At 45.8% G+C, this 18,600-nt stretch overlaps 1 protein-coding gene across 5 annotated transcripts in view; it reads right to left on the reverse strand.

The window, feature by feature from the left end:
• LOC147120739 (DNA repair protein Ku80-like) overlaps positions 1-18,600 on the reverse strand; it is a 197,389-nt gene that overhangs the window by 129,827 nt on the left and 48,962 nt on the right. For all 5 annotated transcript variants that reach the window (XR_015078230.1, XM_085986974.1, XM_085986973.1 and 2 more), the window contains 4 exons: positions 12,405-12,517; positions 12,004-12,066; positions 10,647-10,784; positions 10,242-10,332 (listed from right to left, as the gene is read on the reverse strand). Coding sequence is in view for 4 of the 5 variants with exons in the window: in XM_085986974.1 (XP_085843100.1) it covers positions 10,242-10,332; positions 10,647-10,784; positions 12,004-12,066; positions 12,405-12,517 (405 nt within the window). In the remaining variant the exon portion in view is untranslated. The remainder of the gene's footprint in view (positions 1-10,241; positions 10,333-10,646; positions 10,785-12,003; positions 12,067-12,404; positions 12,518-18,600) is intronic.

Consider the following 18,600-nt stretch of genomic DNA (forward strand, 5'->3'; position numbering starts at 1 on the left):
TATAGGAATAGGGATACCTTACTACAGCTGTACAAGGTGCTGGTGAGACCGCATCTGGAGTATTGTGTACAGTTTTGGTCGCCCCATCTGCGGAAGGATGTTCTTGCCATGGAAAGAGTGCAACGGCGATTCACCAGGCTGATACCTGGAATGGCGGGAATGACCTACGAAGAGAGATTAAATAGTTTGGGCTTGTACTCACTGGAGTTTAGAAGATTGAGAGGGGATCTCATCGAAACATATAAAATTATGGCAGGCCTGGACAGGCTGAATTCAGAGAGAATGTTTCCAATGGCCGGGGAGGACAGAACCAGGGGCCACAGTCTAAAAATAGCGGGCAAATCATTTAAAACAGAGATGAGGAAGAATTTCTTCACTCAAAGAGTGGTGAGCCTGTGGAATTCCCTGCCACAGAGGGCTGTGAAGGCTAATTCAATAAATATTTTCAAGAGAGAATTGGATATATTTCTGAAGGCTAAGGGGATTAAGGGTTACGGAGAAAAGGCGGGGACGGGGTACTGAACTGGTAAGATCAGCTATGATCTCAGACTAAGATCAGCCATGATCTCATTGAATGGCGGAGCAGGCTCGAAGGGCCGAATGGCCTACTCCTGTTCCTATCTCTATGTATCTATGTATCTATGACATATAAATTGGCCAGAAAAAGCAGTAAACCTGAGGATTGGGAGCAGTTTAGGATTCAACAAAGGAGGACAAAGGGATTAATTAAGAAGGTGAAAATAGAATGAGGGTAAGCTAGCAGGGAACATAAAAACTGACTGTAAAAGCTTTTATAGATATGTGAAGAGAAAAAGATTGGTGAAGTCAAGCGTAGGTCCCTTGCAGTCAGAATCAGGGGAATTTATAATGGGGAACAAAGAAATGGCAGGCCAATTAAATACATATTTTGGTTCCGTCTTCACAAAGGAGGACACAAATAACCTCTCAGAGATGTCGGGGAACATAGGGTCTGATGAAAGGGAGGAACTGAAAGAAATCAGTTTTTGTAGGGAAATGGTGTTAGGGAAATTGATGGGATTGAAGGCCAATAAATGCCCAGGGCCTGATAACCTACATCCTAGGGTACTTAAGGAAGTGGCCCTAGAAATAGTAGATGCATTGCTGATCATCTTCTAACATTCGATGGAATCTTGAACAGTACCCATGGATTGGAGGGTAGCTAATGTTACCCCACTATTCAAAAAAGGTGGTAGAGAGAAAACAGGGAATTACAGACCGGTAAGCCTGACATCGGTAGTGAGGAAAATGCTAGAGTCCATTAGAAAAGATATAATAGTAGAGCACTTGGAAAACAGTGACAGGATCGGACAAAGTCAACATGGATTTACAAAAGGTAAATCGTGCTTGACTAATTTACTGGAATTTTTTGAGGATGTAACTGGTAAAATAGATAAGGGAGAACCAGTGGATGTGGTGTATTTGGACTTTCAGAAGGCTTTCGATAATGTAGTGTCCGTGTGTTGATAAAGACACTGAAGACAGGAGTTGGTTCATAGGTATTTACTAAGCAAAGTCTTGGGGGGGGGGGGGGGGGGGTTCTAACGGATATACACAATACACAGGCTTATATAGCCCGAGTGGCAATCACCGGCACCACAGCACACCTGGGGCTCTTAAAGGCACATACACTACAATTCCTCCCCTTTTAGCTAACCAGTACATCATATTTTAAGTAATTATTAATTACATATTATATGCAAAATAATATACATTGCTGTAGTTAATTTATTATAAGTCAGTCTCTCAGGAGGCTTCCTGACTCGGTCCGGATAACGCCTCGGGGGTGTAGTAGTTTCTGGTGGTGTAGTAGGTTCTTCTGGCAAGGCTGATTCGGCTTGAATGCCAGTGTCGGGTTCATCGGGTTCCAGTATCACCGGATCGGAGGTAGATATGGGTATCTCTACTTCATCGTTAGATGTATAGAGTTGTGGTGTAGGTTGTCCCTTTTCGGATGACTTGATGATTTGGTCAGCATGGCGCCTTATTATGCTTTCTCTGATGTCCACGGTATACATCAGCGGTCCTAGTCGTGTGCAGATAGTTCCAGGCTGCCATTTCTCGGTACGGTAGTCCCGGGCCAAAACTTGTTGACCTATCTGGAAGGTTCTAGTTGGCCTTTCATTCATGCCTTGAAACTGCCGGTTCTCCACGTCCCTTCTGATGTTGGGCTTGACCAAATCCAGCCGGCATCTTAGGTTTCTATTGAAGAACATCATGGCAGGAGTTTGGTTGGTAACCATATGTGTTGCATTCCTGTATGCGAACAAGAAGTTATCCACCTTGTGCTGAAGTTTTATGTCTTCATTACCCATGGCCTTGATGGCCTTCTTGAAGGTCTGGACAAACCTTTCAGCCAATCCATTGGTGGCGGGATGGTATGGGGCGGACGTATAGTGCTTAACCCCATTGTTTTTTAAGAACTTTTTGAATTCTTCGGACACAAATTGCGGTCCATTATCAGAACAGATCTGTTCCGGCAGCCCATTCCTGGCAAATATGGTCCTTAATACTGTGATGGTTTTTTCCGTGGTGGTGGAGGACATCTTTATTACCTCCGGCCACTTGGAGTGTGCATCAACCGCGATTAAGAACATTGAGTCCATAAATGGACCAGCAAAGTCGATGTGTACCCTTTACCAGGGAGATAAGGGCCACTCCCATGGATGTAGAGGGGCTTGTGGCGGAGCGTTTTGGACCTTCTGGCATCCTAGGCAGCTCTTGGTCATTTCTTCGATGTCTCCATCGATACCTGGCCACCATACAAACGCCCTGGCTAGGTTCTTCATTTTCACTCTACCCAGATGCCCCTCTTGAAGCTCCTTTAGCACTTTATCCTGGAGTTTGGGTGGAATCACCACTCTGGATCCACACATCAAGGTTCACAGAATCACACAGAATCTACAGTGCAGATAGAGGCCATTTCGGCCCATCGAGCCTGCACCGACACATATCCCACCCTATCCCCGTAACCCCACGTATTTAATCCCCTAACACTAAGGGTCAATTTATCATAGCCAAATCAACCTAACCCGCGCATCTTTGGACTGTGGGAGGAAACCGGAGCACCCGGAGGAAACCCACGCAGACACAGGGAGAATGTGCAAACTCCACACAGACAGTCGCCAGAGGCCAGATTTGAACCCGGGTCCCTGGCGCTGTGAGGCAACAGTGCTAACCACTATGCCACCGTGCCCCCCTCGGCACACTGACAGCTGTTCTCTTCTTTGCGAGAATGCTGGCAACAGTGGTTCGCCATGTGCTGGCCATCCCTTCACTGTTAAATCGTAGACCCGTGAAAGAGTCGGGTCATTTCTTGTTTCCCTTTCAATGGCAGAATTTGTTACTGGTAGACATTCCACTATGGTTGAGTGGAACATCTGCATTGGGTCTACTGTAGGTGCCTCTTCTACCATTGGTAACGGTAGGCGCGATAAACCGTCAGCATTCCCATGCTGTTTTGACCCTTTGTATTCTATGTTGTATTGGTGTGCCCCTAGAAAAAGGGACCACCTCTGTAGCCTTTGTGCTGTCATAATGGGAACACCCTTTTTAGGGTTGAATATGGAGATGAGGGGTTGATGGTCAGTCAACAAGGTAAATTTCTGTCCGTGTAGGTAATGGTTGAATTTCTTTACTCCCCATACCAGGCTGAGTGCTTCCCTGTCGATTTGGGCATAGTTACGCTCAGCTGAGTTCAATGAGCGTGACGCAAAAGCTATCGGCCGTTCCGAGCCATCAGGGAATTTATGCGATAATACTGCTCCTATGCCGTAAGGGGATGCATCGCACGCCAGTCTGATTGGCAGTGATGGGTTGTAATGAGCCAAAACTTCTTTGGATGTGATTAAGTCTTTGCATTTATGGAAGGCACTTTTGCAGTCTTCGTTCCATTTCCAAATTACTCCTGTTTGTAGCAGTTCATTAAGAGGGTGTAGAAGAGTTGGTAAGTTCGGTAAAAATTTATGATAGTAATTTATTAATCCCAGGAACGACCTTAATTGTGAAACATTTTCAGGTGCTGGGGCTTTTATGACTGCCTCAATTTTTTCAGGTGACTTATGCAACCCTTCCTTATTTATTTTGTGGCCACAATATGATATTTGATTTCGGAAAAATTCGTACTTGGGGCGAATTGCTCGTAGGCCCCGTTCTCTCAGCCAAGTGAGCACCTGCTCCAAATTGGCAAGGTGCTCGTTGTCGTTTTCTCCTGTTACAAGGATGTCGTCTAGGTAGCATTGAGTCCCCGGAATCCCTCGGAGGACTTGCTCCATAGCTCTCTGCCAGATGGCTGGAGCGGATGCTACTCCGAAAACCAGTCGATTGTACTGTGTATTTATCGTGAGATATTTTTTTTTTTTTTATAAATAAAAGAGGCCTCTTCAACCTCCATCTGTAGATATGCCTGTGCCAAGTCAATTTTGGTGAAACGTTTCCCTCCGGATAGTGAGGCGAAAATATCTTCTATCCTCGGAAGAGGATACTGTACCGTGTGAAGGACCGGGTTTACAGTCACCTTGAAGTCTCCACAGATGCGAATTTTTCTCTGTTCTTCAGATTTATCATTCTTCAATGCTTTCTTCATGACTGGGACGATGGGTGTTGCCCACTCGCTCCAATCTATTTTAGATAATACGCCTGCCTTTTCCAAATTCTCCAGCTCTGCCTCGACTGCTGGACGAATTGCGTATGGCACCGGTCTTGCCTTAAAAAACTTGGGAATTGCTGCATCTTTCACTTTTATTGAGGCGGTGATGCCTTTCAAGGTTCCTAGTTTCTCTTGAAATACTTCCTTGGCGTTGGCCAAGATGTCTTTTAATCGTTCAGGTATGACGTCATCATCATTTTTTTTCATTACTGGTCACCGTCAGTGCCTGAATGGAGTGCCAGTCTAAACGTATTTTTCTGATCCAGTCACGTCCCAACAGCGGTGGGCCACCATCTTGTAGAACGTATAAATACAACTTCTGTATTTCCTTGCCGTTGTATACAACAGGCACCCTTATTTTTCCTTTGGGGTATACTTTCTGCCCCATATATGTTTTCAAGATAATGGATGTGTCTTTTAAAGGTATATGCGGAAATAGCCGCTCGTAATCCCGTCGATTTATGACGGTCAGAGCTGATCCTGTATCTAGCTCCATTTTAACTGGGGACCCTGCTATTGTGAGGGTAACCCAAATGCTCTGGTAATCTTCTTTGGCACTTACATTATGTAATTTGAGAGAGCTTAGTCTCCTGTTCCCGGAGTCGCTATCGCTTTTCTGGTCTTCGGAGCTACTGTCCGTCATCATTTGTACCTTTCTGTGCTTTTCCTTATTGATTCTTTTCCCGTTAGTGGATTTTTTTGTTTTCAGATCGGCACACACGTGGAATGTGTCCCATCTTTCCGCATCGCCTGCATGCTTTTTCCTTGAACCAGCAGTCCCTCTGCTCATGGGTGGATCTGCCGCAGCGATAACATCTCTCGAAACCCCGTGTCATTTCATGGGTGCCGAAGTCCTGTGGCCTTTGCTGTATCTCTGCAGCTCCTATTGCACTGAAAGCCTTGTCCAGTGTTAATTTTTTCTCAGAAGATACCTTTTTTTGTGTTTCTACACTTAGGGTATCGCAGATGAATTTGTCTCGCAGAGAATCTGCCAGTCCTGCCTCGAATTGGCAGTGTAGGGTATCAACAATCTCCTCAAAATTCTTGTCCATCGGTTCGGCTGGAGTGATTAAGTTTCGTAACAGCTTGTATGTCTTTGCGCCCATTAGATCCAGAAGCACTGAAGCTTTTTTTTCATCTTCTATTCCATTTGCGGTGCAATATACCTCCACTCTTTCCACATATGTGGTCCAATCCTCTATCTCGTTATCAAAAACATCAATATTGCCAGAATTAGGCATCTTAGAAAAGATATGGCGCTTCCCGCGCTTTTCTTTCTTTTCTGTAGAAAAGATATGGCGCTTCCCGCGCTTTCCCGCCGCTGCTGCCGATGATAGCGCTGTTTACTGCGGTTTCCGTTTGTTTTATTTTTTTTATTTACTGTTGGAGACTCGTTTCCGCCGGAGTTTCTCTCCAGGTCTGAACGCTGACCTGCTTGCCGCGCCGGCCGTCTCTCGAGTGCACCCTCCCAGTCCGTTATTGCTTGCCTCCGATTTCGCTGCCTGTCTCAGCTGTAGAGCCAGCCGCTGGAGCCCCAGCCTGACGCCCAGGAAGGATTAGCGCAGTACCTGCCACCAGCTTGGCCAGCTGGTGAAACCACAGCTTCTCTCACTTCCTTGAGTCTTCAGGACGCCCGAGGAATCGATGTCCTTGAGGTGCTGCCGAATTGCAGATAAGTCCGTTTCCATTTCGTCGCCACTGTAGTGTCCGTGTGTTGATAAAGACACTGAAGACAGGAGTTGGTTCATAGGTATTTACTAAGCAAAGTCTGGGGGGGGGGGGGGCGGGTGGGGGGGCGGTTTCTAACGGATATACACAATACACAGGCTTATATAGCCCGAGTGGCAATCACCGGCACCACAGCACACCTGGGGCTCTTAAAGGCACATACACTACAGATAAGGTCCCGCATAAGAGGTTAGCGTGTAAAGTTAAGGCACATGGAATTGGGGACAAGGTATTGACTTGGATAGAGAACTGGTTGGCAGACAGAAAGCAAAGAGTTGGAGGCAGTGACTAGTGGGGTACCGCAGGGATCGGTCCTTGGACCCCAGCTATTCACAATATATATTAATGATGATCTAGACAAGGGAACTAGATGTAATATCTCCAAATTTGCAGACGACACAAAGCTGGGTGGGCGTGTGTACTGTGAGGAGGATGCCGAGAAACTACAGGATGATTTGGACAGGTTGGGTGATTGGGCAGAAGCATGGCAGATACAATATAACGTGGATAAATGTGAGGTTATCCACTTTGGTGGCAAAAACAGGAGGGCAGATTATTATCTGAATGGCAATAGATTGGGAGAAGGGGAAGTGCAAAGAGACCTGGGCGTCCTTGTGCACCAGTCGCTGAAGGTAAGCATGCAGGTGCAGCAGGCGGTTAGGAAGGCAAATGGTATGTTGGCCTTCGTAGCGAGAGGGTTTGAGTACAGGAACAAGGATGTCTTGCTGCAGTTGTACAGGGCCTTGGTGAGACCACATCTTGAGTATTGTGTGTAGTTTTGGTCGCCTTATCCGAGGAGAGATTGGGTCGATTGGGCTTGTACTTGCTGGAGTTTAGAAGAATGAGAGGGGATCTCATTGAAACTTATAAAATTCTGACAGGACTGGACAGACTAGATGCAGGAAGGATGTTCCCGATGGTCGGGGAGTCCAGAACCAGGGGTCACAGTCTAAGGATAAGGGATAGGCCATTTAGGACAGAAATGAGGAGGAATTTCTTCACCCAGAGAGTGGTGAACCTGTGGAATTCTCTACCAAAGAAGGCAGTTGAGGCCAATTCATTAAATATATTCAAGAAGGAGTTGGATATATTTCTTAAGGCTAAAGGGATCAAGGGGTATGGGGAGAAGGCAGGGACTGGGTACTGAATTTGGATGATCAGCCATGATCGCATTGAATGGCGGAGCAGGCTCGAGGGGCCCAATGGCCTACTCCTGCTCCTATCTTCTATGTTTCTATTGACCAATAAATAATAGGAGCTTGTAACAAAGGTAATACAATAATCGTGGGGGACTTTAATCTTCATATAGATTGGGCAAATCAAATTGGCAAAAGTTCATTCAATTCAAAGACAGGAATGACAGAAAACTAGAACACTTGAACACAAGATTTATGTATAGATTTTAGTGAAAGCACCTCAATCCATGCTAGTATATTACCCCCAATCCCATGAGCCCTCATTTTGTTTAATAACCTCTTGTGTGTCACCTTAGCGAATGCCTTCTGAAAATCCAAATACACCATATCCACTGGTTCCCCCTTAACTATTCTGCTAGTTACAACCTCAAAAAACTCCAACAAATTTGTCAAACACGATTTCCCTTTCATAAATCAGTGTTGACTCGGCCCAATTCTATTATTGGGCCAGTAATTCCGGTCCCAACGCGAGTACGGACGGGGTACTCACGCGTGGGCCTGTTGGAAGTGCTGGATTTCAGCATGCGTGGGAAACCGGCATTTCCTCCAAGGGTTTCAGAGGTCCAACGCGTGCGCGCAGGACTCTGCGCGCACGCGTTGAACTTCCTTCTTTTTGACAGGTTTGCTCGTGTGCAAGGGCCTGAACTTTTTACACATGTAAAAAGGAGGCGTAAGGAGTGGATTCTTGAAGGTAAGTGGTCTATTATTTAAAATTATTACATTTTTTCCACAGCTTCATTGTTTTTAAGGACTTTACAGTAAGGTAAGTTTATTTTTAGACCCGATTTCTTAAAAATTATTTTTTTCAAAAATTTTATTAATTGTTTAAAATAGCTTTTTAAAGTTATTTATAGTTTATTTAATTATTGGGATGTTTTTTTAAATTTTATTTAAAGTTAAACTAGTCTTTTGGGCGCCCGTACTTTTCATGAGTTTGACAGTTCTTACTCTCAAACTCATGAATGAAGTTTTCCCTCCCCTGATTGGCTGCACGGTGCTCACCTGATCCCAGCCGGCACATCGCACTAACTACACCGCTGGATCAGGCAAGCACATCGCGCCGACATCTGAACTGGGCCAGTGACAGGAATTCCAAGCAGGCCCAGGCTTCAGATGTCGGCGTGCCAGTTGAGTGCACATTGGGGGCTTGCATGCGCGGCAAGCACCCGAACCTAATTTCTGGCCTATTATTTTCTAAGTGCCTTGTTACCACGTCCTTAATAATAGATTCTAGCATTTTCCCTAGTACTGATGTCAGGCTAACTGGTCTCCAGTTCCCCGCTTTCTCTCTCCCTCCTTTCTTAAATAGTGGGTTCATGGGGTGGGGGAAATATATTAGCATGGATAGAGGATTGGTTAACGGACATAAAACAGAGAGTAGGGATAAATGGGTCATTTTCAGGTTGGCAGGCTGTAACTAGTGGGGTGCCGCAAGGATCAGTGCTTAGTCCTAAGCTATTTACAATCTATATTAATGACTTAGATGAAGGGACTGAGTGCAAAGTTTGCTGATGATACAAAGCTAGGTGGGAAAGTAAGCTGTGAGGAGGGCACAAACAGCATGCAAAGGGATATAGACAGGTTAAGGGAGTGGGCAATAAGATGGCAGATGGAGTCTAATGTCAGGATGTGTGAGGTGATTCACTTTGGTAGGAAGAATAGAAAAACAGAATATTTTTTAAATGGCGAGAAGCCTGCAGGTACAGCAAGCAATAAGGAAGGCAAATGGCATGTTGGCCTTTATTGCAAGGGGGTTGGAGTATAAGAGTAAGGAAGTCTTGCTACAATTGCACAGGGCTTTGGTGAGACCACACCTGGAGTACTGGGCACGGTTTTGGTGTCCTTATCCGAGGAAGGATATACTTGCCTGAGAGAGGTGCAATGAAGGTTCACTAGATTGATTCCTGGGCCGAGAGGGTTGTCCTATGAGGAGAGATTGAGTAGACTGGGCCGATACTCTCTGGAGTTTAGAAGAATGAGAGGTGATCTCATTGAAACACAAGATTTTGAGGGAGATTGACAGGGTAAATGCAGAGAGGTTGTTTCTCCTGGCTGGGGAGTCTAAAACTAGGGGGCATAGTCTCAGGATAAGGGGTAGACCATTTAAGACTGAGATGATGAGGAATTTCTTCACCCGGAGGGCTGTGAATCTTTGGAATTCTCTACCCCAGAGGGATGTGGAAGCTCGGTCGTTGAGTCTAATCAAGGCTGAGATCGAGAGATATTTGGACTCTGGGAGAATCAAGGGATATGGGGATCGGGCGGGAAAGTGGAATTGAGGTCGAAGGTCAGCCGTGATCTTATTGAATGGCGGAGCAGGCTCGAGGGGTCGTTTGGCCTGCTCCTAATTCTTATCTTCTCGTCTCCCAGTACCTGCAAATCTCCCCTGTGCCATGTCCTATAGAATATCACGTAGCTCATTTTGGCACTGCTCATCAGCATTTTTGCCCAATATCATGAGTTTGCATTAGTCCACACTAAATGACATCTCCCACATGATCGCCCAGCTCCCCAGGGCCATCTGCATTTGATCAGCCTGTTCTCCACTGTTTGAAGTTTGATATCATTTATAAACTTGGAGTGTTTTATTTCTGTACCCACTTCCAAGTCCATGAAAAGCCCCAAATCTGAAGCCACCTGTTCACACCCACCTGAAGCTGCTCCTTTCTTACTGTTCTTCAGAGAAGTGAAGGTAAACTGTCGGAGATCCTCCATGAATGGGAGTTGGATGTAGGCCAAACACTGACAGGAGAGTAAAACAGCACAAATTAGTTTGAGTTTTCTAAATTGAGAGAGCCTCAAAAATGATTCTACGACACCATTAAAAAGAAAAATCTGCAAATGCCAGAGCTACGCAGCGAGCTCGGATTCAGGAACACATCTTTTCACTTTACAGATGCTGATGGCCTTGGTGTATTTACAACATTTCTGTTCATGCTTTTAAAAAAGTCTCCATTTCCAGCCTAAATTCATCTCTTTCCCCTTTACCATTTATGCCAAAGTTCAGGAGTCAGTAATATTGTCCACACATCGGATATTCAGTCCCATCTCATTACCTCATATTTGTCTTTAATCACAGGGAAGGCCACTCCGACTTGCGGGTTTGATCTCCGGTCATAAACATAACGAACTATCGCTACCATATCCAGCTCTTCCAATGAGTGGATCAGTGCAGACAGGGCCACAGCAGCATGCTGGGAAGACAGACAAGAACAGGACTGCAGTCGAACTATCAACACAAAGGAATTCTACAACTATTGAAACACACATTTCGGGTAGCAAGGAACCCTTTGAATTAGTTATATGAAAAGAATTGTTCTGATCTCTAACCTCAACTTGGACTGGGCCAAGTTAATAGCACAGACTAACTCGCAACACATTCCTTTATCTTAGCTACAAGGACAGGTTGGAGAAGCTGGATTTGTTTTCATTAGAGCAAAGGAGGTTGCGGGGTGATTTGATAGAGGTGTACAAGATTATGACGGGTTTGGATAGGCTAGACGGGGAAAGGCTGTTCGCACTAGTTAATGGTACAAGGACTAGGGGACACAGGTTTAAGGTTTTGGGCAAGAGATACAGGGGGGATGTGAGGAAAAACTTTTTTACACAGCCAGTGGTGATGACCTGGAACTCGCAGCCGACGGAAGTGGTGGAAGCGGAGACACTCCATGTTTTCAAGGGGAGACTGGATAGGCACTTGAGGGAAATAAACTTGCAGGGCTACGGGGATAGAGCGGGGGAATGGGACTGACTGGATTGCTCTACAGAGAGCCGGCACGGACTCAATGGGCCGAATGGCCTCCTTCTGTGCCGTATGACTCACGAGTCCTTTAACCAGCTCGCTACCACTGGGGCCAAACTTAGCCATTGCTAGAATGATAGCACCTTCCCCAACTTCCAATCAGTGCAAACTACTGAAACTCAGCAGACACGAGCATCAGTGAGAAAAAGGACAAACGTCAGCCACGGAAATCCTTGGCATCTCAACCACCACTCTGATATCTCTTTCACCACACCCCATGCCATCCTTCCATCCCCAATGTTTGTGCATTATTCTGGGCCCTATTGTCCCCATTATGCACCATCTACTGATTGACAGCAACCAAGGCATCTGCCAATGCTCCCTGACTCAGTTGCTAGGAGGTGGCTGAGAGACTCCCAGGTTTACTCAGCCTCAACACAGATTTCCCCAGAGCTCAGCAATTTTTAAAATGAGAGTTTCACATTATCCGTCCCAAGCCCCATCAACATTACGACATCTTAATGTTCCCTCACACTGCGGCAATAAACTTTCGGTGGAGTATCAATCACACCCAAATGGAAACATTGGAAGAAACAGGAAGGATGGCACCTGGGAAAACAGATTTAAATTCAACTGCTGGTTAAAATGAGACTGGCAAACATGGCCCTCACCTCATCATCTTTTGCAGCAAACACCTTCAGCATCTGCCGTCCAACATAATAATGCCGCAAAATCTGTAATCCACAGAAAACATAGAACATCAATATCTACGCAGAAAACATAGAAAATCGATAAATACACATTAAGGAGAAACAGTGAGATGAAATTACAAAACGCATCACATATCAGACAACTGATCTCTATAGTGACAGCTTCAGTGTGCAGAGGCCAGCTAACACTGTACAAAGAATACTGGGCAATATCACAATGTACACAATGGTCGGCAAAGTCACCACGTGCAGACGCTGGGCAATGTTACCATGTAGGAGCACTAGCTAATGTGAAATGTGCAGAACATCGGCTATGGTGACTGTGAGGAACATACTACACACACTTTTTTACTGTCACTTACTTGCGCAGACTTGGTAAATCCGAGGACACTGAAACATTTTCCATCGGTTTTGTACTTCATCTGCTCCTGATCCACTTGCGAGAATGGGATAATATCACTGCCATAGCGGAATCCTGAAAAATTAAAGAATAGATGAACTCTCACCAAAACATCTCACCAATTAGTTTCCTGAGGCCTACAATGGATAGTGGTGGTGGTGAGGGGCAGGGTGGGAGGTAGTACATGGACTGGCTAATGTTACTGTGTATAAAACACTGGTTAATTTTCATTAATTGTTGATGGGTTTTACATGCTGATTTATTTTACTTCTAGAGAAAGAACTTGCATTTCTACATCGCTTTTCACGACCTCAAGATGTCCCAAAACATTTTACAGCAAATGAAGTACATTTGAAATGTAGTCACTGTTGTAATGTTTTAAACGCGGCAGCCAAATTGTGCACAGCAAGCTTCCACAATCTGCAATGTGATGAATGACCAGATCGTCCGTTGGCTGAGGAATAAATATTAGCCAGGACATCGGGAGAACTACCCTGCTCTTTCAAATAGTTCCATGTGTGTATCCACCTGAGCTGTATGATTCGATATCGCTCCCTTCCAAACCTGCCTCCCACCACAAACCCCACTCCCGGCCCCCCCCCCCACTCCCAACCCTCCCCCCACCCCACCAGATCACAACTCACTGCATGGAAAAAAATTCTCATCTCCCCTCTGGTTCTTTTGACAATTACATCTGTGTCCTCAAGTTTCTGACCCTTCTGCCACTGGAAACAGTTTCTCCTTATTTACTCTATCAAAACCCCTCATGATTTTGAACATCTCCATTAAATCTCCCCTTAAGTTCTCTGCTCGAAGGCGAACAACCCCAACTACTCCAGTCTCTCCACAAAATTGAAGTCTCTTATCCATGGTGCTATTCTGGTAAAAATCTCTGCACCCTCTCCAAGGACTTGACATCCTTCCTAAAGTGTGGTGCCAAGAATTGGCCATAATACTCTAGAGGCCTAACCAGCGATTTAGAAACGTTTAACATAACTTCCGTGCTTTTGTACTCTATGCCTCTATTTATAGATCCAAGGATCCCTTATGCTTTCCCCCCCACCACCAAACAGCCTTCTCAACTTGTCCTGCCACCTTCAAAGATGTATGCACATACACCCCCAAGGTCTCTCTGTTCCTGCACTCCCTTTAAAATGAAGTTTAGTTTATATTGCCGCTCCACATTCTTTCTACCAAAATGCATCAGTTAGCTTAACATCTGCAGTAGTGAAAATTTAAAAATTCTTTCAGGATGAAATTACCACATATTTTTTTTAATTCATTTGTGGGATGTGGGCGTCGCTGGCAAGGCCGGCATTTATTGCCCATTCCTAGTTGCCCTGGAGAAGGTGGTGGTGAGCCGCCTTCTTGAACCGCTGCAGTTTGTGTGGTGAAGGTACTCCCACAGTGATGTTCGGGAGGGAGTTCCAGGATTTTGACCCAGCGACGATGAAGGATCGGCAATATATTTCTAAGTCAGGATGGTGTGTGACTTGGAGGGGAACTTGTTCCCATGCGTCTGCTACCCTTGTCCTTCTAGGTGGAAGGGGTCGCGGGTTTGGGAGGTGCTGCTGAAGAAGCCTTGGCGAGTTGCTGCAGTGCATCTTGTAGATGGTACACACTGCAGCCACGGTACGTCAGTGGTGGAGGGAGTGAATGTTTAAGGTGGTGGATGGGGTGCCAATCAAGCAGGCTGCTTTGTCCTGGATGGTGTCGAGCTTCTTGAGTGTTGTTGGGGCTGCACTCATCCAGGCAAGTGGAGAATATTCCATCACACTCCTGACTTGTGCCTTGTAGATGGTGGAAAGGCTTTGGGGAGTCAGGAGGCGAGACACTCGCTGCAGAATACCCAGCCTCTGACCTGCTCTTGTGACCCCCAGGATGTTGATGTTGGGAGATTTGGCGATGGTAATGCCGTTGAATGTCAAGGGGCGATGGTTAGACGCTCTCTTGTTGGAGATAGTCATTGCCTGGCACTTCTGTGGCGCAAATGCTACTTGCCACTTATCAGCCCAAGCCTGAATGTCGTCCAGGTCTTGCAGCATGCGGGCAGGGACTGCTTCATTATCTGAGGAGTTGCGAATGGAATTGAACACTGTGCAGTCATCAGTGAACATCCCCACTTCTGACCTTAGAATGGAGGGAAGGTCATTGATGAAGTAGCTGAAGATGGTTGGGCCTAGGACACTGCCCTGAGGAACTCCTGCAGTGATGTCCTGGGGCTGAGATGATTGACGTCCAACAATACGGTCTAATGAGAGGGAGGAATTGAATGAAATCAGCATTTGTAGGGAAATGGTGTTAGGGAAATTGATGGGATTGAAGGTCGATAAATCCCCAGGGCCTGATAATCTACATCCTAGGGTACTTAAGGAAGTGGCCCTAGAAACAGTAGATGCATTGCTGGTCATCTTCCAAAATTCTATAGACTCTGGAATAGTTCCCATGATTGGAGGGTAGCTAAAGTAACCCCACTATTTAAAAAAGGTGGTAGAGAGAAAACGGGGAATTACAGACCGGTAAGCCTAACATCGGTAGTGGGGAAAATGCTAGAGTCCATTATAAAAGATGTAATAGCAGAGCACTTGGAAAACTGTGACAGGATTGGACAAAGTCAACATGGATTTACAAAAGGTAAATCATGCTTGACCAATCTACTGGAATTTTTTGAGGATGTAACTGGTAGAATAGATAAGGGAGAACCAGTGGATGTGGTGTATTTGGACTTTCAAAAGGCTTTCGAGAAGGTCCCGCATAAGAGATTGGCGTGTAAAGTTAAAGCACATGGGATTGGGGGTAAGGTACTGTCTTGGATAGAGAACTGGTTGGCAGACAGGAAGCTAAGAGTTGGAATAAACGGGTCTTTTTCCGAGTGGCAGGCAGTGACTAGTGGGGTACCGCAGGGATTGGTGCTAGGACCCCAGCTATTCACAATATATATTAATGATCTAGACGAGGGAACTAGATGGAATATCTCCAAGTTTGCAGACGACACAAAGCTGGGTGGGCGTGTGTGCTGTGAGAAGGATGCCAAGAAACTCCAGTATGATTTGGACAGGTTGGGTGATTATACTGCATCTGCCATATGTGGATAAATGTGAGGTTATCCACTTTGGTGGCAAAAACAGGAAGACAGATTATTATCTGAATGGCAATAGATTGGGAAAAGGGGAAGTGCAACGAGACCTGGGTGTCCTTGTGCACCAGTCGCTGAAGGTAAGCATGCAGGTGCAGCAGACGGTTAAGAAGGCAAATGGTATGTTGGCCTTCATAGCGAGAGGATTCGAGTACAGGAGCAAGGATTGCTGCAGTTGTACAGGACCTTAGTGAGACCACACCTTGAGTATTGTGAGCAGTTTTAGTTGCCTTATCTGAGGGAGGATGTTCTTGCCATGGAGGGAGTGCAGCGAAGATTCACCAGACTGATACCTGGGATGGCAGGAATGACGTATGAAGCGAGATTGGCTCGATTAGGCTTATATTCGCTAGAGTTTAGAAGAATGAGAGGGGATCTCATTGAAACTTATAAAATTCTGAATGGACTAGACAGACTAGATGCAGGAAGGATGTTCCCGACGGCGGGGGCATCCAGAACCAGGGGTCACAGTCTAAGGATAAGGGGTAAGCCATTTAGGACTGAGAGGAGGAGGAATTTCTTCACCCAGAGAGTGGTGAACCTGTGGAATACTCTACCACGGAAGGCAGTTGAGGCCAACTTATTAAATATATTCAAGAAGGAGTTAGATATATTTCTTAAGGCTAAAGGGATCAAGGGATATGGGGAGAAAGCAGGGACAGGTTACTGAGTTTGGATGATCAGCCATGATCTCATTAAATGGCGGAACAGGCTCGAGGGGCCGAATGGCCTACTCCTGCTCCTATCTTCTATGTTTCTATGTAACAACCACAACCATCTTCCTTTGTGCTAGGTATGACTCCAGCCAGTGGAGAGTTTTTTCCCCCTGATCCCCATTGACTTCAATTTTACTGGGGCTCCTTGATGCCACACTTGGTCAAATGCTGCCTACCCTTTATCCTGAGACTATGCCCCCTAGTTCTAGACACTCCAGCCAGGGGAAACAACCTCTCAGCATCTACCCTGTCAATCCCCTTCAGAATGTTGTATGTTTCAATGAGATCACTGCTCATTCTTCTAAACTCCAGAGAGTATCGGCCCATTCTACACAATCTCTCATCATAGGACAGCCCTCTCATCCCAGGAATCACTCTAGTGAACCTTCGCTGAACCGCCACCAAGGCAAGTATATCCTTCCTTGGATAAGGAGACCAGAACTGTGCACAGTACTCCAGGTGTGATCTCACCAAGGCCCTGTACAATTGGAGCAAGACTTCCTTACTCCTATACTCCAACTCCCTTACAATAAAGGCCAACAGCCATTTGCCTTCCTTATTGCTTGCTGTACCCGCATGCTAGCTCTCTGTGTTTCTTGCACGAGGACACCCAAATCTCTCTGAACACCAACATTTGAAAGTTTCTCACCATTTAAAAAATATTCTGTTTTTCTATTCTTCCTACCAAAGTGAATAACCTCACATTTCCCTACATTATACTCCATCTGCCACCTTACTGCCCACTCACTCAGTCTATCTATATCCCTTTGCAGACTCTGTGTTCTCCCCACAGCTTACTGTCCCACCTAGCTTTGTATCATCAGCAAACTTGGATACATTACACTCGGTCCCTTCATCTAGGTCATTAATATAGATTGTAAATAGCTGAGGCCCCAACATTGATCCTTGCGTCACCCCACTAGTTACAGCCTGCCAACCTGAAAAAGATCTGTTTATCCCTACTCTCTGTTCTCTGTCCGTTAACCAATCCTCTAGCCATGCTACTATATTACCTCCAACCCCATGAGCCCTAATCTTGTGTAATATTCTTTTGTGGCACCTTATTGAATGCCTTTTGGAAATCCAAATTTGCTACATCCACTGGTTTCCCTTTATCTACCCTGCTAGTTACATCCTCAAAAAACTCTACCTGTGGTTAACAAAAATCTATCAATTTCCGATTTAAAATTAACAGTTGATCTAGCATCAATTGCCGTTTGCGGAAGAGAGTTCCAAACTTCTACCACCCTTTGTGTGTAGAAGTGTTTCCTAATTTCACTCCTGAAAGGTCTGGCTCTAATTTTTAAACTATGCCCCCTAGTTCTAGACTCCCCAACCAGCGGAAATAGTTTCTCTCTATCTACCCGATCTGTTCCCCTTAATATCTTGATCAAATCACCCCTTAACTGTCTAAATTCGAGGGACTACAACCCTGGTTTGTGTAATTGTGTATTAAGCCAGGTCTGACCCGGCAACAATGGTCAGTTTCAGGATGAAGTAATAAGAGGTTTAAAGACTGCCAATGATAAGTGTACAAAAACAGTTAGTTCTGCAAGGAAAACATCGGAGTATACATCATCCTCCTTAATTGGCGTTACTGTAGGAGATGGGCTATTAAAAATTTCACTTTGTAGAATAACACATATATAACGAGTGAAACTATTAATAAGATCACAAAGTAAGGGAGTTGTATCGGTCTATGGAATAAAGAGCTCGTTAAAAAAGGAAAACTAAAGTTATTAATGAGGGATAAATCAATTAAATTCTCCATGTATGGAGTTGTATTTTAACTTTTGTATAATTATGTAATGCAGAATTGTATGGATTGTCACAGAGAGGGAGTAAGAGAAATGTATTAAACTGGCTGTTCGTAATAAGTTTTTGGATCTCTAAAGGCCCAAGATACTGAGCTGAGAATTATAATACTCCCTGCACCCTCCTGGCACGGGCCCGCGCACCCCCCGCGACGGGCCCGCGCTCCCCCCCCCGCGACGGGCCCGCGCGCCCCCCGCAATGGGCCCGCGCTCTCCCTGCAATGGGCCCGCGCTCTCCCCGCAAGGGGCCCGCACACCCCCCGCAACGGGCCCGCGCACCCCCCGCAACGGGCCCGCGCTCCCCCCGCAATGGGCCCGCGCTCCCCCCGCAATGGGCCGCGCACCCCCCGCAATGGGCCCGCGCTCCCCCCGCAATGGGCCCGCGCACTCCCCGCAATGGGCCCGCGCTCCCCCCGCAATGGGCCCTCGCTCTAGAAAACACACCAGCAGAAGTCGATATTCACTTGCTGATTTTCTTTTGGGCAAATACCC

The sequence above is a fragment of the Somniosus microcephalus genome, chromosome 4 (genome assembly GCF_052327205.1).
Source record: "Somniosus microcephalus isolate GS21.2 chromosome 4, FLI_Smic_1.0, whole genome shotgun sequence".
Taxonomy (NCBI): domain Eukaryota; kingdom Metazoa; phylum Chordata; class Chondrichthyes; order Squaliformes; family Somniosidae; genus Somniosus; species Somniosus microcephalus.